The sequence below is a fragment of the Myotis lucifugus genome, unplaced genomic scaffold (assembly GCF_000147115.1).
Source record: "Myotis lucifugus unplaced genomic scaffold, Myoluc2.0 scaffold_428, whole genome shotgun sequence".
Classification (NCBI taxonomy): domain Eukaryota; kingdom Metazoa; phylum Chordata; class Mammalia; order Chiroptera; family Vespertilionidae; genus Myotis; species Myotis lucifugus.
Window position 1 is genome coordinate 205650 of NW_005871476.1, and position 23170 is coordinate 228819.

Below are 23170 nucleotides of genomic sequence, written 5' to 3' on the forward strand. Positions count from 1 at the left end.
AGTTGTGCTGCTAGATGTGTATGGAGGGGATTTGATTCACAGGTGTCCTTGTTACCTTTTTTCACGGAGTTGAGTGTGTGTGAACCTGTTGTGATTCACTGCAAGTAGCTGGGATGCTACCTGGTGAGAGGATTTAAAGACAACAAAGGGGTCGCAAGGTCAACTGGGAGTTTCTTGCTATGGTGTCTTATGCTCTTTCAAGTGAAATCCCTTACACTCAAAAGACATCAAAATTCATTATTATTGACGTTTTCTTGGGGACAGTACTTGCCTGCTGGCCACTCCCCAATCGCATCATTGTGGGACTGATGTTGTTTTCCTTTGGTAGCCGTCAGAGTGAGTCTTTCATGGTTATTGTCCTTTTTACTTGGGTCTCATCTGAAATGCCCTTAAATTGGTTTCATTCCTGAGCTCCTGTGCAAATAGGGAAGTCAGTGAGGGTTCTTACAGTGATTCTTCTGCAGAACAGTTGTCCTCACATCCAAGGACAGCATCTTCATTAGGATCATGCGAATGGTGGGCGCTGCTGCCTCATCGGAAACTTGGGTCCTACATACACTAGCAAGAGAGGCGACGGATGCACTTTTGTGGGGTGTAATTTTACAGAAGCAACCACAACAGAATGTCAGATTGCTAGTACTTCTCGTATCTTAAGACTCATTTTTAATCTGCTGTTTACGACCTGATTGATTTGAGCAGCTCTTACAGAATACTTAGAGAAGTGTGAACTTGACACTTTGAAGTTGCTCTGATCAGTTTATTTAAAAAATTTTTTTTAAAAATATTTTTTAATTGATTTCAGAGAGAAAGGAAGAGAGATAGAAACATCAATGATGAGAGAGAGAAATTGATCAGCTGCCTCCTGCACGCCCCCTACCGGGGATGGAGCCCACAACTTGGGCATGTGCCCTGACCGGGAATTGAACCGTGACCTTCTGGTTCATAGGTTGACGCTCAACCTCTGAGCCACACCTGCCAGGCCATTGTTTCTTTTTAAAAACATTGAATCTCAAACTCATGCTTCTTCTTTAAGTTTTTTTTTTTTAATATTTTTATTGATTTCAGAGAGGAAGGGAGAGAAAGAGAGAGATAGAAACACCAATGATGAGAGAGCATTACTGATTGGCTGCCTCCTGCATACCCCCCACTGGGGACTGAGCCTGCAACCTGAGCATGTTCCCCTGACCGGAATCGAACCCGGGACCTTCCAGTCCACAGTCCAACGCTCTGTCCACTGAGCCAAACCAGCCAGAGCTCTTTAAATTTTTGCCTTTTTTTCCTTCTTTGGCATATGAGTTTCACCAATTTTTTACCTTGTTCTCCAATTAAGAAAGTTTCTCATGTGATATCCACCCAGACATACAGAGCAGTTAAGTGTCTGCTAAAGACTTTGTTGCAAAGATGTGACTTCTTTCTAACTTATGTATGGCTCATTTTTGCTGCCGTTGTTCTTCAGGGTTTTGGTGCGCCTGGTTGATAGACATAATTACTAAAATTAGGATCAATCTGCATTAGGCCTGATCTACATAACTTTTAAGCCCAAGATGCCAGAGTTCTGTTAGATGTAAGACCAAATTAATAAATTGACTTCTGCAGATGACTAGGAAATTTTTATGCAAATGAATTTTTCTGACATGTATTATAGAGAAGAGGTATGTGTTTTGATAACAATAATAAGTTATTGAGATGTATAGAAATTAATGCCCAGCCAGGGTATTTTGGTAATATTTGGTAATATTGCACAAAGCTAATAATTTACTGAAAATTATTATAGGAATAGAAGTAACCCAGGTGTCTTTAAAGTTACAACTTTGAATAATTGGGTTGCTAATTAATTTTGACTTAGGCCAAGAAATGCATTTCCTGGTAAAGGCTCCAGAGGCCAAAGGCATGAGTGTTGTAGGTTGTTAGGGTCTGTTTTGAGTTGGGAGCCTTTCCCCAAAGTGTGTTACGTGGGTTCTATAATGTTTAAGAAATACTGGATTAAACAGATTTTGTGGTACAGGAATCTCATTGTTTTCAATAGTGGGATCAAGAGTGCGCACTGTATCCAAGCTGATCTATCCGCGTTTGCCTTTCCCCCTCCTGTGAGAGCACTGGTAGACCTAGCGTGGCACTCGATCCGTTCACGTGACCATCGTAGTGGTTGTGGGTTGAGAGTAGAAACTGTTCAGTACAGGAACACTTGAATACATTGTCATAGATTCCTTCTGTGAAAGGGGCCACATTAGACTAAGAAAATGCCACTGGGTAATGTTTTTCGGTATATAGTGAGTAAAAGGAGGTGATGAAGAGCTTTCTTTGTTAGTTGGGTAGCAGCAAGGAACTTAGCAGGACTAGAGAGAGAGAGCGAGAGAGAGATAAGCTCAGAGTTTCAGGGGTCAAATGCAGCGAACGTTCCGCTATTGCACCACATCGGGCTGAATCTGCAAATTCCCCTTGTTTATCACCGACTAGCAGCACTGGCCAGGCCAGTCCTTCGTTCTTCTTAACCAGGAAATCTTCAGGCTGCTGATCTCGTTATTATCCAGTGAACAGAGATTTCCTTCCAAAAACCTCTGACCCTTCTGCACAGTGTGACGTGGTCAGGCAAAACTGTCCTTGAAGGTCCTCTAAGCACCGTCTCCTGGAAGCCGGATGTGACTGTCCAGGCATCTCCGGTCTGTTCTCCGTGATGCAGAGGCTCTGGTTTCTCTGACATCTCTTCATCCTTATTTCTTCATTATCTGACCAAGCGGCAGGGATGTGGAGGGTGGGAGACAGTCATGAGACCGTTCCCGCCAGGCTCACTAGCAGCATAAGGTGGCCCTGACTTTCCATGGAGAGTATCACACTTAGGAATTCTTCATAGTTTTATTATCTTTATTTTTCTTACTGAGAGTGGCCCACTCCAAGGAAACAAAGAAACCACTTCCTTTCTTGTGTAATTCTTCTTCCTCTGTTTGAAGAAGTAGGGTAACTGTTGAATGTTCTTCAGCCCTCAGCAGTGAGATACTGTGAATTATGATAAAAGGATTCCCTAGCTCTTCATTAAATAATCTCCCATCTTTCAGAAACATTTGCACATTCACCTGTCCCAGTGAGAGGTAATCTTCCAGTTCCGTCCGACAGGGTCACCCAGGTGGGAGGTGGGAAGTGGGTAGGTAGATGCATAAAGGCTATTGCTGAATTCTGCCAAGTCTGGGGGAGGTCGGCACACCTCTCACGGTGCTCCTGGGCGGTGGCCAGCATCACTGTTAGATCCATAATTCTTCCAGGCCACCACTGTGGTAGACACTGTCTTGGTACCAGGCGTCACAGTGCAGGTAATTTGACATTCCGAAAGCATAATGCAGCACAGCTCCTTATTATAATTATACTTACCTTCATCAATACAACTTGAATCCCTTCAATTTTAACAAAATTATTATCAGTATTGAGCGTGTTTTACCACTTCTAAATTGTAACTCTTTCTGTGTCTTTGTAGGCTAACCATCCACCATGTTTTTAACACAGATATGATTTTATTGTGTGTATATATATACATTTAATATATTTTTATTGATTTCAGAAAGGAAGGGAGAGGGAGAGAAAGATAGAAACATCAACGATGAGAGGGAATCATTGATTGGTTCCCTCATGCATGTCCCACGCTGGGGATCAAGCCCGAAACCTGGGCATGTGCTCTGACCGGGAATCGAACTGTGTGACCTCCTGGTTCATAGGTCGACGCTCAACCTCTGAGCCAAACCTGTAGGGCTTATTTTATACTAGAGGCCTGGTGCACTGTGCCCTCTCACAATCCGGGAATCTTAGGGGGATGTCAGAGAGCTGCTTTCAGCCCGATCCCCACAGGCCAGGCCGAGGGACCCCACTGGTGCACGTATTCGTGCACTGAACCTCTAGTATGCATATAAGATCTTTGGTTCATCTCTTTACGCCCTCCCCTCTCCTCCTTTCCTTCTGAGATTCATCAGTCTGTTCCATGTTTCCATGCCTGTGCGTTGAGCATCTGCCGGTGGTCATTATGTGTCATAGCTACCGGCTGGTCGACTGGTCGGCTGGTCACTGAGGCATATATATTACTTAGAGGGGAAAAGGATTACTATTTCCTTTTACTTATTGATAAATTATTTGAATTCATTCATATGAAAACTTAGTATATTTAATAACAAACTGTAATTGGGTGTTTGGATATTTCCTTGGGTACTTCTCTGCTGGCTCTTGGCAGAGTTTTAGTTTGCTATGTCAATTCCTAGGTCTTCATAGATCGGTTTAAATCTTCCATGAATTTCCAATCTTTTATATAAATCCAACATTCAGATTTTATTTTCCTAGCTGTCTTAGTGTTTCTGTCTTACTCATTGGATTGTCTAGTTAGTTCATCCCTTCCCCTTCCCCCACTGTGCCAAACCTCATTTGATCTTTAATTCTAAGTTTTGGTTTTTTTCCAGGTCTTTTTCTTGATGGATGTTTCTTTTGTGTTGTTCTTCTTGTCTTTGCTGCTTCTCATGTTCCTCTGTGAGTGACTGTTCCCACTTTTATTTTTAAAATAACTGTTTTTAAACTCTTAGTGCTTCTGGTCTGGATAAAACTAAGTTCTTATTTAACATTTTAGAGTGCTGTTTTACTGTCAAGTTGAAGATATATTTATTTCTAATGTTTAGGAATTAAAGCTTTAAAGATTTTTATTTTTATTGAAGACAAAGGTCATAGCAACCATAGAACTCAGATAATTGTCTCACTATTGAGGTTGTCATAGTTTATGTTGTCATTAAAAATCTTTACATTTAGGTTTTTGCAGTGGTATATAAGATCTAATATGTAATTATTTTGATATTAAATCAATTACACATTTTACATATTATAATTTAACTCAGATTTATTCAATTTTTTATCTACAAACAATAAATTTTGGACACTATCAATCTAATTATTGACTTCTCTAAATTTGGTATTTTTAGATAGAAGCTTCGATTTTCTTACAATGTCTTTTTGTCATGTATGTGTTGTCAGAAACATTCTGGAATTGAATTTCATGTATATTTTAATATACTAAACTTGAGAATTAAAATTAATCAGGTCTTTAGCCTTCTATTATGTAGAAGCCTTTTAGTTTTCTTTATTAGAAAACCCCAAAATCAGCTTAATATTATCATTTATCTTAAAATGCTGTATAAAATACTTTATAGTGTCCTTAGGAACTGTTGAGTTTTAACATAGATAGAGCTATATTATAATAACCAATCATTCTGATAGTAAATTTGTGGGTACATTATAATTTACCAAAAACTGTGGATATATATTATCAGATGTATTTCTCCCTATAAGAGTTGTTTCAATAGAAAAATATTAAAAACTTTACCATTAAATTGATTTGGGGAACATTTTTTTCTTTATCTGGATTAAACATAATAGATATAATTGATCTAATACCTTCTAATAAATTAATAGATATCAATTTTGGGGAGGCATGTGATATACATTTGATTTATTTTTAAACTTTCAGAGTCATTAGTGATTTTAAAAAGTTGGTATAATTTTTTTCTAAAGTTCTAGACACCAGCATAAAGATCATAGGACAGTGGATGTGACATAAACATGCTCTGTGTGGTGTATAGGTAGCATTACGTTTATATCTTGTATTGGGCCCTCCTGTAGCTCCCTGAGGACCAGAGCACAGTCATACTGCCTGCTTCTCGGTGCCTGCGAGTCCTGTAGCTCCCTGAGGACCAGAGCACAGTCATACTGCCTGCTTCTCGGTGCCTGCGAGTCCTCAGCACCCTCTGTGCGGAGCAGGTCAGAGCACACGGCCCTGCTGCTGTGAGCACAGGGCAGGAGGCTGTGGCTCTTGCTCAGTGTGAGAGGAGCATTTGAAGGGCTAAATGCCCGTGGGAAGTATAATTGCCAGGGCCACTGAGCTCATCCTCTGAATAGCACATACGTGTTCTCTGTGTGAAAAAGCTACCTGGGAAATCACGTTACAATGATATGGTTGCGAGGTGAGCCTATGTTACATTATATCCTTCAATTGTTGAGTGGCATTGGAGTAAGCTGGCTTGGTACTTGCATCTCTTCAATACAGACAGACCTGGTGCAAGGCCACGCAGCCTCTCCCCGTGGTCACTGCTCGCACAGGCTTCCTTAAGACTTAGCATTTCTCCTAAACTGCTGCTACCTCTAATGCCAGGATGTGCTAGTTTGATCAAAGACTAATTTTTTAGGCCCAGACGGCTGAATAATGAGAAATAGTTTCTTTTCCCTTTGCAGTGAGTGCTGTTAGATAGGGAGTGCATACTCAGCAAGATGTGAGTAACACCGGAGCAGGTTTTAATGATGCCGCTGTCTTCCCTAATGTGAGGGTGAGAAAGAGGAGACTCCGTGGTGAGCCTCATAGGTCAGGCGACCTGGTTGAGGACCTCATCCGCCTGGAGAAGGGGGCGTCTTTCTTCCATCTGTTCCACAGTAGACAGCCCTCCTGGAATTGACTTCCCTCTGAGGGGCTGCTTTCTGCAAAGCAACTACTGAATGCCTTTTATTCCCCTTTTTTTCTTAAATTTGAAAAATTTCAGACATAAACATAATGAGAGAATTATAATTAGTGTGATTTTCTGTCTGTCCGTCACACAGATTCTGTCATCATTTTTTTAAACCACTCTTCATCTGCCTTTCCCCCCAACGTATTGTAAAGCAAAACCCAGACACTGGCATTTTGTGCCCACATACTTGGCTTTTCTAAAAATCCTGGGCTTTTTTTTAACCCAGCCACAGAGGTTATTGCACAGGACAGCACAGATAATCACATTTTGGTATCAGCTAATACTCTGTTCATTGTCCAGTGTCTTTGACTTTTCTGAAAAGTGTCTGTTGTAGTTCATTTGTTGGAAATAGGATCCAAACAGGCGCCAGAAGTTGCGTTCAGTTGTTAGCATTCTTCAGTGTCCTCTGCTGTGGATAGACGTTCATAATCTCTTCTCATGTCATGGGTCCATGGGAGACTGGTCACTCCCATGATCCTCTCGCTCAGTGTTTTAACGCACAAAGTACAAAAGATGACAAAGAAAACGAACTGTGATGAAATAATATTACCAAGGTACTTAAAAAATGCCAATTTATGACATGGTAGTTTATACTTCTTTACTAATGCATTATATAACAGTACCCAGTCACAAATCTAATAATTGCCAGAAACTTACAGCATGAGCATATACAGTATTTCAAGATGTGTGACAGTTGTAATGTGACACAGAAATACTGATTTCTGTTGATGACAAAGTCACAGCCATTGTTACTAGTTCTGCGATTTGTTGTCTATATTCACAAAGGATGGAAATGCTAACTTCTTGGTGAAATTAAATTTCACATCCAAACCAGGGACCCTCTGAATTCTGTCCACAGCGCCCTGCTGTAGGTGAAGGTTTAAGAGAGGCTATTGCCACAGTTCTGTCTCAGTGGCCTTTTCTGTTTCCTACCAGCTTGTCAGGTTCTTCTCAGCCTCCTGGCCTTTGTCTTCTCAGGTCTGTTTGCCTGGATCAGTCCTCTTCTTTTAATAAGACTGGCTCCTCCTCATTCGTATCTCAGTTCAGAGGTCACTTCCTTGGCAAGGCCGCCCAGCTTTTCCTTCTGGTGATCTTCTTGTCTGTTTATTACGTTGACGAGTCCCTTTGACTATGAGGATCTGAAGGCAAGAACTCCATCTTTCCCCACTGTATGCCCAGCGCTGGGGACAGAGTACTTGGCACATTGCTTGAAAAGTGTTTATCAAATGAATGGTTCTTTTTAAAAAAATGTTTTATTTTATTTTTAACCCTTTGCACTCCGCTGTCCCCTCTCAGGGGACATCGGAATTCTAGCATATCACTCGGATGTCCCCTCTCAGGGGACATTGCAGTTTATTAGTGATTACGGGGAATTGAGTTATTTCAACGCAACTTTTTGAGACATGCATGTTTCCCTGAAGTTTTATCTTGAAATGGCACAAGAAATTAAATCAAAATATCGTAAAATTACTAAGATAGATACAAGAAATGTCAGCGGGTTTTGTGTCGGATTAAACAATAAACTACATATTCCCGATGTGGGACAAAGAAAACGGGACTGCATTGTGTGTTCTAACAGGAAAACACCTGGTGGCAGGCGTCAAACCACTTATTACTGTCAAACATGCACTAATCAGCCTGCAATGCATATTGGGGAGTGTTACAAAACTTATCATACTGTACAAAATTATAAACAATAAAATATTGTGTTTTTTTGCAAATATACATTCCTCGATGTCACCCAATTCATATAAGTCCAATATCATTATAATACGTTACTTGGTTCCAAAATTATACTAAATAATACGAGGGTCTGTAAATGCACGTTTCCGCCGCAAAGTAGCGTCGAGTAGCTGGTAGCCAATGTCCAGAATGGTTCGGAGTGCAAAGGGTTAAAAATATGTTCTTTATTGATTTCAGAGAGGAATGGAGAGGGAAAGGGAGAGAGAAACATCAATGATGAGAATCATTGATCGGCTGCCTCTGGCACGCCTTACACTGGGGATCGAGCCTGCAACCTGAGCATGTGCCCTTGACCGGAATCGAACCTGGGACCCTTCAGTCCGCAGGCCGACGCTCTATCCACTGAGCCAAACCAGCCAGGGCAAAACATATGTTTTTATTTCTTTCAGAGGAGGAAGAGAGAGGGAGAGAAAGATGGATGAGAGGGAGAAACATCAATCTACTCCTCCTGCATGCCCCCTAGTGGGAATTGAGCCCGCAACCTGGGCATATGCCTTGACTGGGAGTCAAACCTGGGACCTCCTAGTGCATGGAAGTCGCTCAACCAACTGAGCCACATTGGCCGGGCCAAATGGATGGCTCGTAAGCCCGTATTATATGTTATACTTCCAGTTGTTTGCCATACTTTCATATGTGCAGAGAGTAGTAGTTAAAATTACTATTGTTACTGATGCTGTGTAATCTATAGGTTCTCAGTGCCACCGGACAGTCCTTTTATGTGTTTCCGGTGGCTCTTTATTACGTCGCCCCTAGAGAGTCCGGTTCTTCCAGGTGTTCTCTCTTGGTAAATGGTACCACCATCCCCTCAGGGCCCGGCCAGGGTCCTCGGCGTCATTCCTGCCACTTCCTTCCCTCCCCTCACCTGCACTGTCTGGCTGTCACACTCCCGTTGACCTTCCCACCATCTCTGGAATTCCTTCTCTCTCTGCCACTGCCCCCTTCCTGGCCCAGACTTCTCACATCTTCCCTGGTTGTGCAGCGATCTCAGAACTCGCCTTCTCACGCCACTCATGTCGTCTCATCTGTTCTGCATGCGCCTTGGCTTCAAACCTAGGAGGATGGAAGCCATAGGCGTGAGACAGCCTCTGCCTTTTCTGTTTTCCAAGTCCTCCTGTTTTCTAATGGCTCCCCCTCAGTCTTGGGGTTAAAAACCATAGTTCTTACCACGTGCTGCAAGTCTTCATGGGGTCTTACCTGCCCCTCTCTCTTCTTACCTTTTGGCATCAGTTCATACCAATCTTCCCCTTTGACCTTGTGCCGTGGTTTTCCCACCTCAGAGTTATTGTACCAGTTCCTTCTTCTTGGACTGCACCCAGTTTGCCGATCAGCATCTCCTAGATGTTAACTGAGCATCATCCCAGACAGGGCTTTTCTGACCCCGGGAACACGGGTTGGGTGAGATGCCCTGCCCCACGCCTTCATGCAGGCATCACCACTGTCCTTTCTGTTTCCGCGGAGATGGGATCTGGGCGCTCTCTGTGGAAGGAGTGTTATCTCCACAACTTGGGCTTATTCTCGCTTCTGGTTGTGCCTGCAGTTCACACCTCAGGGCTTGGGGAGCTCGGTACATGCTTACGAAGTGAGTGCCTCCGGCGGCTCCCTCAGCTCTGAGCAGGCCCGGGCTCAGGGTTCCTGCAGCCTGATGCGAGGCCCTGGAGTGGAACCCGGCGAGCCTGGCCTTTTGGGGATGGTGCCCGCAGTTTCACCTGCATTGACCTCAGCGAGGAAAGTTAGACCTCCCTGCTTCATCTTCAGCATCCGACTCTGCTTAGACTGCGCTGTGATAGCGAGGGCCTTACAGCAGATGGGGCTTTTGGTGAGTTTGCCGTCAGCGCTGTGACCATGGCTTCCCTGTTCATGGTGCAGTTCTAATAGGTGGTGTGTGAGCCCATGTTTGTACAGTCCAAGATGACGGAGCGGGGTTAGAGTCTGTCCCTGATGGCGGTCATATTTCCATAATACTTCCTCGTTGCTTAGATGTTGCTTTACTTACAAGGTGGATGAGCCCATATCCAAATCAGTGGAGTCTTACACCACAAAGAAACGACTATTTCTCAGTGTGATTGATGTTCATGGAAGATCATGCATGTGAAGTGCTTTAACACAGTACCAGGCACATGCTGTATGCTCGGTCAGGAAACAGCTCCTGTTGCCCTGTCCCTGTTTCATAGGGGTTTTTGGTAATAGATATTAGTAATATTCCAGTTGAGATTATATATGAGTGTGCTGTATAGTAAGAGGTGACAAGTTTAAATGATTTATTTGAATTAGAATTTCATTACTTACAATCTTGATCAAAATAAACTAGTATAAATATTGAAGATTTTGGTATTTTTATCTTCTAAAGTATCTATTAACACTGAGCATAAAGATTATTTTATAATTTTTTTCTTTGGCCTGATGCAGCGTTGTTATTTAAAATTATATTCTCAAGTATACTAAAAATTACATAGTACTGGGCATGAGTAAGGCACAGTACTTGGTGAAATGTTTAAACATTTTAAAATATTATAATGTAGAAATTCATATTTTGCTGAGGAAACCAGCTTGCATATTGTTGAGAATGGAAGGTCAAATATAAGTGAAGAGTAGGATGTTAACTTTAAAATAAGGATGTGAGCAGCACTCAGAAACCTTATCATTTGGTCCAGCGCTCTGTGCGACCTCAGAGTGTCGTCCGGTTACCATTAGTTTTCAAGATAACATCGATATAGAAATGATTTTAAATTGATGCTTGTGATAAGAATTTAGTTGTCTGTTAAGAATTGTTTTTCATAAGTCGTTTTTAAACTTGAAGTTTTCTGGAAGGAAGATGCAATCTTTTAAAGATCCTGCACTTTGACCCTAGATGACACTAGATAGATGGTGCTGGTGCCTGTTTCTCTACACACTGCATGCGTGTACCTGTGTACATGCACATACACATGCACATAACTGCACGCACGCACGTGCACATACACCTTTTTTTAACTTTAGGAGTAGAAAGGAGAGATTTACTCTCAAGGTGGATGAGCCCATATCCAAATCAGTGGAATCATATGTTCATGGAAGGATTCCTTTTGCCTTTCATCAAACTTACCTACTTTGGCATTACTGTCCTATTATGTGTGACTTTACTTAGTGCTCTGGTAGTCTTTGTGTAACATGGAAATGAAATTAAATGAAAAACAGACTTTGCTAAGAGCTCATGGTGTTAGCTAGCTCAGCATTCAGAATTACTCTGTACTGAATTGAAAATGAGCAATAAATTGCTTATAAACAGAATTCATCTTAAATATTAAGTACTTAGCATCTTGAATACTAAGTGCAGTTTCTGTGATTCTGAAATTTACAAATGTTACAATTCTGTTTCGATATAATATCTTCAGAATTGAAGGTAAAAATGATCCTTATTAGAATAAGGATAACTAACATCCTGACGAAATTAAGATTAATAAGTTTAATTACTTGTGTGAAATAGAAACACTATTTTAGAGTTAGTAGGTTTAGTATTTCCTGATTTTAAAATGTATAATGGAACCAACCAAAATCACTGTGAAAAATATTTGCACCACAACACCCAGTAAAGATTTTTTCACCCTTTTTATTAAAAACTTGATAAAAGTGCATCGTATACATTGTTCATCCTAGAATCAAGTCTTCATCAAACATGGGTAGTTTTCCCCCTCTTCCCCCAGAAGGCTTTTCACAGGTAATGCACACTGTTTGTCATCTAGCGGATTAAAAACTGCAGGTTTGTAAACTTGGCGCCCGGCGAGAAGTAGGTGCCGTGGAGTGATTAAGAGTTGGCGTGTGTACACCTGCTGTCAGGAAGTAAAGTCCCAGATGCTGCCGCTTGGCAGGCACGCATCTTAGAAAAGGATTGAATGGGGCGGCTGTGCGCTCTTTACCTTTTATCTGCTTCCAGCAGCACATTCTCTTTGTGCCTGTAAGCAATCACCTCTGCCTCAGCGAGAGGGACATGATCTATTTTTATAGATGTGCGTGCGCGAAGTGCAGGCACTCCTGCAGAGCGCAGTCGCCGGCTGGTGGAGTGGCTCGCTCAGGTACCAGCGTGGCCCTCACACCAGCCAGAGAACACATCTGTCGACTTTGAAACCTTTACTTTTTATAAAAACTTGAGCCTGAGACACATTGATTTTTCACATTTTATCACGTCATGTCAAAAGACTTTCCCCCGATATATGTGAGTCTTAGTGAAAGAAAATGAGTATCTCCATTGTTGTTGTTTTTTTTAAATAAGTACTTAGATGAGAACTGCATTGATGAATCATCTGAACTTTATAAATGTGGTTCTGGAATAACTCAACTGAATCTTATTGCATGGAATACAGTTTTTAGATCCCTAGAGTAGTCAGGTCACAAAATTTGTCGTTTGCACAATTACAAAGTCTCCTTAAAATTAACAGTGATGTTTTATTTACATTTAATTATATGCTGAATCTAAAACGAAGGGTCTTTGGACTGTCTCCATTTCTTAAATTAAAATTCATGAGGAAAATATAGGCAAATACATCTTACTGGCCCCTAACATGAGACTTGAGTCATTGACATATGCATGCTTGTTATTGCATGTTAATACACAGAATCCCCTTAAACAGTTCTTTATAGATCCCCTCGGGAGACCTTTTTTGTTATATAATGTACTTTTAAGAATTACCATCTTCATAAATTAAAAAAATATTTTTGGAATTCTTGTATGTGATGAGTTTTAACTAAAACTTGTCCTATGGTATCATCCGTTTTAACTATACATGCTTTTAGCACTATTTTACAGATTGCACGTTTGAACAGAAAAGTCTCGTGTTTTCTAGTGTAGTTTCCGGTGGCGATACCTGCCTGCCTTTTCCTTGGCCGCGTTGGCACACGCGTTGTGCTTATTTTGTTGTAAATGGTTCCAGTATTTTATCAGCTCACTGGGCTGGAACTGATGAGAGGTAATTAGGTGGCTGTATTTACAGCTGGAATAAGAAACTCGCCAGTGGTTGAACACAAATTCATTGGGCGGGGGCACAGGATCAATCCTCAGCTTGGCCAGACAGATCCCTACATACACATCCTCCAAGTGCAAACGGCGGATGCTGAGAGAGACTTTAAATATCTTCTCGGCCAGGTCTCCCGAGAACACGTAGCCCGTCCCCGAGCAGAAGACGGGGTAGCGCTCGCTCGGGTAGAGGTCCGGCGGCATGTACCACTTGCTGTCTTTGTTTCGATTGGGCGCATAGCCTCTCATTAGGTAGCCAGTGAAATAGTTATGTCTGGGCGGCAGGTCTGGCTTCAGCAGCTTGTTTATTAAGTATTCAGTGTTGACAAACATGTCACTGTCCGTTTTCATCACATACGAAGCGTGTGGGCAGTACGTGGCAACCCAGTTCATGCCCATTAGCGTTTTAATGGTCAGGTTGTAGTATGTATCTAAATAGTCCTGTTGGATTATGTCGTGATGCTGTCTGCTCTCTTCCAGTATTGCGCGTTGCGAGTAGCCATTTAAATTAGTACTTACTATGCCCAACAGAAAAATCCGTGTGATGTGGATACCGGGGGCTAGACTCTCGTTGCCCCACGTTTGCCGAATCGCTCTCCTGGCCTCTGTTTGCTCAGGCTCCGCAGCAATTAGCAGGATTAGAAACGGGCTTTTCCCCTGGCACTTGGCAGGCTCGTTGATGAGATACTTGAAGTGGTGAGAATGTGGGTGCCCAGTGCCCTTTTCGCTGTAAAGGCTCCCGTTGGCACTGAGGGTGTTCTCCAGCCCCGTCACTCCTTGCGGCGACAGGTCTGTGTTGTTGGAGTTGGAGGCAGCTTGAGGCCTCAGCGTCTGAGGGACTGTTTCTTTCCAGATGTTCCGCAGAGAGCTGTGGTTGGTCTCGCTTTTCGTAGAACGAAATCTGCGGAAAGTGTAGATCACAGGGTTCTCTTTTAATCCGGCTTTGCCCGGCAGCCAGTCGTGGTGGTGGAAGAACAAGAACATGGCAAAGAGGAAGGCCAGGGAGAGCGCCCCGACGAGGGGGGCCCGGAACAGGGAGCGCTTGGCCCAGCAGCAGTGCCGCCGCCGCCACTGGAGCATGTTGGACACCCCGGGAGGAGGTGGCTGGACGGCTTCCTCGAGTCAGCACTGTTCCCTGGTCACCATTGTCCGCTTCGGGCACGGCGTCTCCCTCGCAGTCATTCTGTGGAGGGAAAGCACAGGTTTACAACATGCTCACTGTTCCCGAACTGCCTGAGAGGCCGAGGAGGCTAGAAGACCAGGGCAGCTAGGAGCTGAGGAGCTGCGGGGAGATCGCCCCGGAACAAAGCCTATGACTTGTTTTCCCTCAGTAACGTCTTTAGCAACACACCTTTGTAGCAGTGAGCACCTGAGAGGGGACGGGTCACTTCCACTCACTGTCCCGGGGGCTCTGGCCAGGGGCACTTGGGCCCACGTGAAAGATTGAGAAGTGTGTGCATGCAGAGGACAGTGTCACAGAGCCTGCCAGGCCGTGTCAGAGCCTCGGGCAGCTGGGGATGTGTTGGCGTGCGTTAGCATCAACTCGACACGCTATTGGGGTTGTGCACTGTCAGCGGCCTTCGGTGTCAGACGGCCAGGCATCATTTCGTGGGACAGACGGCGCGGTTATGGCCGAGTCTGTTCGTCACAGAGCTGCCTGGCGTGTGTCCATCGCCCCCACTGTGCTGAGAAAGTCAGTGAGAAGATGCACCTGTCAGAATCAATTTGCAGGCTCCAGTAACTTCAGTGCAGGGTTTTAAGGACTAAATGATGAGCAGTTTCAAGCACTCTTTCCTAATTTTAACCTTTTTCTTCAAATATGGGTATTAGGAGATCACTTTCCTTACTTAGACTTAAGATTGACTTAAAAAAATATAGCAACTAGTTGTCTTTAATTATCTGTGGCCTTGGCAGACTATCACATGTCCCAGTCAGTCTCCATGTTAGAATCAAACAACTACTTTGAACAGTCTTTTCAGATTTCTTACAAAATATAGGTACTACTTACTCTCTTATCCAAATACTCAAAATTTCAAACGTCACACAATGCATTTTAGAGATCCTCAGGTTACTCTGTGTTCTAAATTTGTATGTTGAGTATTTGTTACATTTTTAGGACTCTTGCTAGCACCACATTTAGAGCCCTAGATTTTTAATACGATTATGGGTGTCACTGTGGGAGGTTCCTGACACCACATCTTAAGAACTGGCTGTGTTATCTTCAATCAAGGTGTTTCTGTGAAAGCACAGATTAGTTCATGGTGTCAGCTTGCTCTTAGTTTTTCTGGATCAGGGCATGGGGGTGGAGGTAGATAAAGCTGCTGTAGCTTGAATTCTAGTAAAAGAAAAAACTTTCAGTAGAAGACTGATATGTCATTTTAATGTTTTTCAAGTTTTTATTTTGCAAATTCTTTAAGCAAAATAAAACTAGTCAATTAAAAATTTAATGTATTAAAAACAGTCTAGTAGGACTATTAGTTTTATTTGAAATGAACACACATGTATCTGTATACATAGATACATGTGTGTTCATTAGCCTGCGATGTTGAGAGATTCGTGATTAATACCAAGTTTGCTTAGCTCTGACATGAAATGTAATTATTTTGGGGAAAATAAAGTTCTTATATAATTGAATAATTATGGAGTAGAATTAGCATATAATGTGAAGTACTTGGAAAATACTGATTGAAGGTGTTAGGCACACACATATGTGAATGAAAGTATTTCTATTCTAGTAACAACCACTAGAGGGAGCAAGTAGCTGGGAATTTGAATAAAGTGTAATGGGATCTAGTACAGGCACCAGCTTTGGATGAGTTCAGTGATCTGACATTAGGTGGTACTTTGAGGAGTTACAGTGTTTCTCAAATGTGGAAAATTAATCATTTTGTGAGATGGTGATTTTTTTAAGTTTGGGGTGTGTGAAAATCTAGTGTGCTATTTGTTGGAGTTTATTGACATGAATTTAAATGTTACACTGCTACAGTGAAGGCCGGGGCTTTTCATTTTACCCGCAGAACAGTTCTGCGGTGAGCTCAGCTGGAAAGAACAGAGCTGAGTGTTCTGACTTAGAAATCACGCTTCCTTTCCTGCACCCACTGGGAAACTCCTCCTAAGATTTCTTTCCAAGCGGAGTATTTGATAAGCAGTCACGATTCCGCCTCCATCCCACAGAGAAGCCAATAGATAGAAGAGGTATGGGTTTAAATGTAGAAGAAACAAAAGTTGCCTTTAAAATTTATTTGGTAATGGATTTTAAATATTCACAGCTAGATGAAACATGTCGGCTTCCTGTTGCCATAATAATGCTTGGAATGTGATTGAAGTCCCCATCACAGAGCTCTTTACAAGTTTAGATTTGGTAGCTTAAGAAGCAATAAATACAAGGCCAGATGTTTGAAGGAATGTTTGAATAAAGGACTGAAGGAATGACTGAAGATAGAGTAATAAATTGTGGTGTTTTTATGAAAATACACCTGAAGTGGTATCTCTGAAGTATTTCAATGTTACAGAAAATGCAAAGCATTACATGTTGTGACCCAGCATAACTACGTGGCTTCTGGTCTCTGTGGCTGTGTAGCAGTGGGGGATGGAGCTGCATCTGAATTTAAAGTCACGGTGTCCGTATGTTTATAATATTAAGCTGCTCAGGCTGGAAATCAGACACCCATTTGTTAGTCTCATTGATAAAAGTGCATGTGTCTGGCCTTAAACATCATTTATTAAAAGTTTCTCTGATTAAAATTAAAATTTTTCCACTAAAAAAAAAAAGTAAAATTACACCCTTTTATTACATAGTAAAATTATTCTTGAATTACTGCCTGTTGTATTTTATTTCTTAAAAAGTGGGAACGAGACAAGAAAGTTGAAATGGTTCGGCATGCTAAATAGCTGTGCACTTAGATCCCAGCATAGAAATAGCTTTGATTTATCCCCAATGTGATTTGGATGATATTGCCAAGCTATTAATGTGTGTGCACCTTTTATGGGTTGAAGTTCTTGGAGAGAATGTTACTGTCTAATGTTCAGTTGGCGCGCACATACACACACACATACACACATGTACACACACACACACACTGTTCTTATCATCTGTCTTTTAAAAGTATTGGTATCTGTAGTCTGTTGAAACAGTTCTAGATTTAAGTGGTGCTTGAGTAAAAAATTGTACACTTTTGAGGTATCTAGCTTATAAAAATGTTTAGTAGGTGCTTTTAACATTGAGAGATAAAGCCCCTAAGAGAGACTTGAGATTTTCACAATCATATTTTTTTTAATACCATCTGATTTCATTCTTAAGTGGAGTAAAAATTAATGGTATGAATGAGAGTTGATGTTGGGATGTAAGAAGAATAGGTCCCGATAAATTGTTAAATCTTAATTTTAGAATGGCGTGCTTACATGTCTTCAAAATGTTTGCCTTTGATGATGATGAAATAATAGGCTATTGACTTTTGCTGTGAAAATGAGCAAAAATTAAGATCTTTGCTAGACCTCTAAAAAAATTTAGAAATATCCTTGAGTTCCTGAGTCATGAGCTGTTATTACCACTAGGATTGTTTCTAAGATAGTCTATTAGATGTATCTCGTCCTGCCCACACCTGCCTGGCAGTAGTTTGTTACCTGTGTATGGTAGCCTGGGGGCACAGTGGCTAGACTTATATTTAATTTTTGACCTTGTAGTGCTACTTAAGGATATGTTTCTATCAAAGTGTTTTCATATTATGTTTTTGAATTTCACTTTAAAAATGACCACCAAGAGCAGCCTTATATATTTGATCACTGAGAACCAGTCTGTTGCCTGAAATTTAAGCTCACTAATTTAGATGGGGGATTTGCAGCCACCATTGCTATTTCTTTGTTTCGGAGTTGTTTTCATGGGCACAGGAACATGCAAATCTGCTGTGTGTGCGGTGCACAAACTCGCACGCCCATGTGATCTGTGCAAAGGCTCCCTGTAGTCTCCATCGCATGGCGATGCTTAACACCGCTGGTGCTCTCAGCTCATTATCTCTATCTGGGCAGATGGGTTTTGGAGGGAAGGCTGTGCTGCTAAAGCTGCTACAGATGAAGGTTTTGTTCCAAAAGGACTTTGGGAAGCTCTTGGTGTGAAGAGCACCGCTGACACTCTTGAATGTAACTTCCCTGCATTGTCTCTCGATGGCCATTTTAGAGGGAGCCTGTAGTTGAGGAGACGGGCTTCCATTTGACCTAATTTGGCAGAGGATTGCCATGTTCTCTTCAGAGGGCGACAGATTTTCTGTGTAAGTTTTAATTTCTCAGAGAATCCTTTAAGCACACCCTGTTCCTGGCTGCCTTTTCTCTCCCGTAACCCATCCTTACTCGGAGCTACAGCTTCCCGGGAAGAGAGCAGGGACAGTGCCTTCCAAACAATGACACGTAAAATCCCCCATTTGGACCCTTCCCCAGTTTCAAGGGCAGTAAGCTGGCTGGACTTGTTTATCAGACAGAGCGCCCCTGGGCCGTGCAGCTCAGGAGAGACATTTAAAAGCACATCACACACGAGACATGGACATACCTTCCCGGGTCAGGCCATTGGTGTGCAGAGGATCATGCCCACGGAGCAGACTTTCGGCTCCAGCCCTTCAGCAAAAAGGTGCCCTGGAACATGCGCACATCCCCCGGTCTGCCTCCTGCGCCTGCTGTGCACGGGCCCCCAGTGTCCACCTGTCTCCTGCCTCCAGGCACCTCCTCCTTCATGTGGGCGCTGGGCTCTGGGGGCTCTTCCCTGCTGGCATCCCCTCTGCTTCGGAACAAAAGAGCTGTGGTCGCCGCTGTGTGTGCAGCGGGGCCGCCTCGGCCCGGCGGCTGCTGCGTGGAAGCCCTACATCTGCGCTCCCGGCCGGACAATGCAGCGCTGTCCTCCCTGCTCAGGATCCATGTTCCGGCGCCGAGCTGCAGTGGGAGAGCCTCGCTGGAAGGGAGCGGGCGCTGGGAGGAGGCCGCGGCCTCTCCGGGTGCCTGGCAGCTGCAGGGAGGCTCCGGCAGGGCCCCGGGGGCGGGCTCGTGTGGAATGTGAGGTCCACGCTCCTCCTGCCGCACAGGCAGGCAGCACTTTGAATGTGGGCTTGACAGATGTTCCCTCTGACAGAGCAGAATCGCACGTCACTGCTTGGCTCGAGCCCACGTGATCGTTTGCATTAATTTGGACTAAAAGCTGAAGGTAGGGAGCAGCTTAGCGATTGTGCTTCTGTGTGATAGATACTCAGTCCCAGTGTGGTGATGGGTGAAGAATAAGAAAAAGGGATGATTAGGAAATGAAGGGCTATAATTTTATTTTCTTTATCTTATGTCCTTTTTTTTTTTTTTTACTTTATGCTTGAGCACAGGCTTTCTAAATGTTTTCAGGGTTAGATGTTGCCTTTCCTGTGTGTGTGTGTGTGTGTGTGTGTGTTACATGGTTTTATAGGGCACTACAGTATAAGCTTTTATATGTAACTTGATCTGATTCCATCCCTTCAGTGCACCCCTTCCTTTGAAGTTTTTCTTTTTTTTTTTCTCAAGTTGCCTCCCTTTTACGAACACCTGGTTCAGACTCGAGGGCCCTTTTCTTTGATCTGTAACTTAGACCCCACCCCCATTTCTGGGGCTTATGTAAGTCAGCTGCCTGGGCTTTCCTGACACAGTGTGCTCCAGCGCACCTGCTTTGTTCCCTGTGTGCTGTCTGATGTTCTCGAAGGCAGTAAAACTTTATTTTTAACCACTTTTGCATTTTTATTTATTTTGCCTTTGTTTAAAATTCCATGTATGATAAAATTCAGCAAAAGGATAGAGTACACACAGCACACGTGCAGAGGATCTTGCTGGTGGGCAGTTAGGTTTTTCTGATCAGACTCACTTGTCCCAGTGTTTCCGGGTGGGCTAGTAACTTGCTGTCAAGCAGGCTTTTTAGTAAGCACTAGATACTCGGATATTTCTTGGTTTATTTAGTCTCCTGGGCACCTTCTTTTTTTCTGCAAAGTATTGGGGCATTGTGTTTTTTTAAAATAGCTTGAATTATCAGTTTTTCCCCAGACTTTAGGGACACTAACTCCCAGAAATGTATAGTTTTGGGACATAAGCTATATGTCCACGGTCCTATATCCCCAGTAATGTCTATTATATCAAATATAGCCTTTCATTTCCTGTAATAGTTTTTGATTATCACATGTCAGTTTATGGAGGAAATAGAGATGCTAGAGATTAACTCTAGTCACTTGTTTACTTTTCAGGATCATAGAAGGATCCAAAGTCCGCACACTATTTATTTACACAATTACTTTCCCATATGTTGTTCATGAACATAAAACTCAAATACAGAGAAATGTCCAAGTGAATCTGAAAACTGTTCTTGTGAATTTCACATCAAAGGATGGTGATTGAGGGTCAGGAAGTGCGGACATGGAGGAAGGACAAAAATGGGACATGAAAAAGCCTGCCTTCACTACATTTCATTTTCTTCTTTTTTAAAATCCTCACCCAAGGATATGTTTTTATTGATTTTTTTTTTCAGATTGGAGGGAGGGGGGGAGAGAGAGACATCCATGTGAGAGAGAAACATGGATCAGTTGCCTCCTTTTCAAACCCCAATAGGGAATCGAACCCAAGACCCTTCCGTGCACAGGATGATGCTCCAACCCACTGAGCAACACCAGCCCAGATGTAGATTTCATTTTCTCAGTTTCAAATCTTTCCAATTTGTAACAAGGGCTCCTTCCCCTGAACCTGGGTTAACCAGTGTTACTAACATAACCCCAGTGGGAAACGTGCTGCTGGGTGCCCCCGCCGTCTACACCACCGGCCTTCTCCCAGGCCAGAGCCCGTGGAGTGTGGGGCCCAGGAGGCAGCCTGAGGGACAAATTTGGTTTTGTATCCCAAGCCAGCCAGCTGCTCATGTTAACTTTTAAATTTAGTGCCAGGCCCTCTAACATTTTTTATTTTTGTCCATTAGATTTTTAGAGCATTTTAGGAGCTTATGACTGTTATGTGTCCTGACTGGCAATGAAACCAACCTTTCGGTACATGGGAGGGACGCCCAACCAACTGAGCCACACCGGCCAGGCTGAACCCGTTTTGGGGGGCATTTAGTTCTCTGTCCACCCATACACATGCTCACTGCTCCGTTTGCTTGTTTGGAGTAATGCTTCAGCGCCTACTTAAAATCACTCCGCTTACAGAAGTAGAAGTTGGATTTAGTAGATTATATTTATCAGGAGCTCCTTGCTTTGACTATGTAGCCAGCAGCAGTGGTCACTGCTGAGGATTAACCCGGTCAGCGTGGATGCTGCCTGAGATGTTCCGCAAACGGCCTTTTTGCTCATCAGTTTCATTGCAGTGCCCATCGGAAGAGGAGGAACCATGCTTAGAGTTGTAAAATGATTGTCCCCGCCAGCAGGGAAGTGACGAGGGATTAAAGCAAGGTTCTCTCAGTCCTTGCGCTCTGTTCTCAGCCATGGTGTGCGTGGTGTGCGTGGCGCAGCCGGGGAAATGGCGCTTTTTCTGCCCCTGGGGCAGCATACCCAGAAGTCACTCACAGAAGCATGAGTGGATGTTTATATTTTCACTTTATTCATTTGTCCAACAAATAGGTATCGACCAACCACTGCGCGCCAACATCTGCAGGCGGGCGCAGCTTTTTACACGTTAGGGCAGAGAGATCCACCGATTTGGGCCAGTTCTTTTGGTTGGACTCTCTGATGGGCCCTTGGATTTACTTTGGATCTGGATGATGAAGAGCGCTCCAGCGGTACCTTGCTGGCGAGGCGGGAGCCTTCGGTCCTGTCCGCAGCGCCGAAGCTTCCAGAGGCTTGTCGATCCCACTGCCGTGGGGCCCGTGTTGTACAGCAGAGACTCCTGCAGACTCCTCACGGGCCTGTGCACATCGTCGGACCTGACTTTCCGCTCTCAGGCCACACCCGCGTTCTGTCCTAAGTTCAAGTGACGCTGGTGGAGAAGACCGAGCAGGCAGAGATGAAAGCTCCCCCAGGGCTCTTTCTAGCACCTTCATGTTCCCAGCCACGGAATCTGTAGAAATCCGGTGACAGGCAGGCTTGTAGACGCTCTCCCTTTAGTCTCGTGTCTTTTAACATCTGAATTCGATGCTTAAACTTTCTTAGGAAATGTGACAAGTTTTTTGTCAGACTCAGCAACTGGCAGCTGTTTTGTGAAGTTTTATAGTTCTGCATAACTGTCTGGTAATTTCTACTGAAGCATCGAGCATAGTATCATTCATCTCAGGTAACAACTGCTGTTTGAATTTTAACCCTGCTGTTCTGGCTTCTGTCCGCCTGCTTGCTTACACAGTAGGGTCGTTGCCTCAGTGTCCAGATTAGATTGGCACCTGGAAACACACAAATCCCCCCATTATGCTGCCAGCCCACCTCACAAAGGCTCTTCTCTGTGTCTGAGGACCGGAACCACAAAATCACTTTCCTTAACCCAGTGGCTCCGGGAATACTTTCCAGGGACTCAGTGGCTCCAGCAACTGAAACTATAGAACCTTTAAAGATTGTTAACTTTGCTCAATTCTGCTTCTGTAAAACTGCTTTCCCAAGATAATTCCACATTCCAGTGTCTAGCACAGCGGTTCTCAACCTGTGCGTCGCGACCCCTTTGGGGGTCGAACGACCCTTTCACAGGGGTCGCCTAAGACCATTGGAAAACACATATATAATTACATATTGTTTTTGTGATTAATCACTATGCTTTAATTACGTTCAATTTGTAACAATGAAATTGGGGGTCACCACAACATGTATTAAAGTGTCGCAGCATTAGGAAGGTTGAGAACCGCTGGTCTAGCAGGATGTGGTTTGGGCCTTTATAAGATGGCTACTGCTCTCACTCAGGCACTACGAGTTTTGGAGAGCATTTGCCTCCTCGTAGTCCCGGCTTTGAAATAAATGTGGCTCCTTAATTCGACTTC

At 43.3% G+C, this 23170-nt stretch overlaps 2 protein-coding genes and 1 pseudogene across 2 annotated transcripts in view; 1 reads left to right on the forward strand and 2 right to left on the reverse strand.

Annotated features, from left to right (window-relative positions):
* The window catches only part of CDC73 (cell division cycle 73), a 59499-nt gene that overhangs the window by 16546 nt on the left and 19783 nt on the right, over positions 1-23170 (forward strand). The gene's annotated exons all lie outside the window — the stretch shown is intronic.
* LOC111823242 lies at positions 1214-9445 on the reverse strand (annotated as a pseudogene).
* Positions 11831-19538, reverse strand: B3GALT2 (beta-1,3-galactosyltransferase 2). The gene is made up of 2 exons (XM_006102786.3): positions 18785-19538; positions 11831-14428 (listed from the first exon to the last, which is right to left on the reverse strand). The coding sequence occupies exon 2, from the start codon at positions 14323-14325 to the stop codon at positions 13072-13074; it is 1254 nt and encodes a 417-aa protein (XP_006102848.1). The 5' UTR covers positions 14326-14428; positions 18785-19538; the 3' UTR covers positions 11831-13071.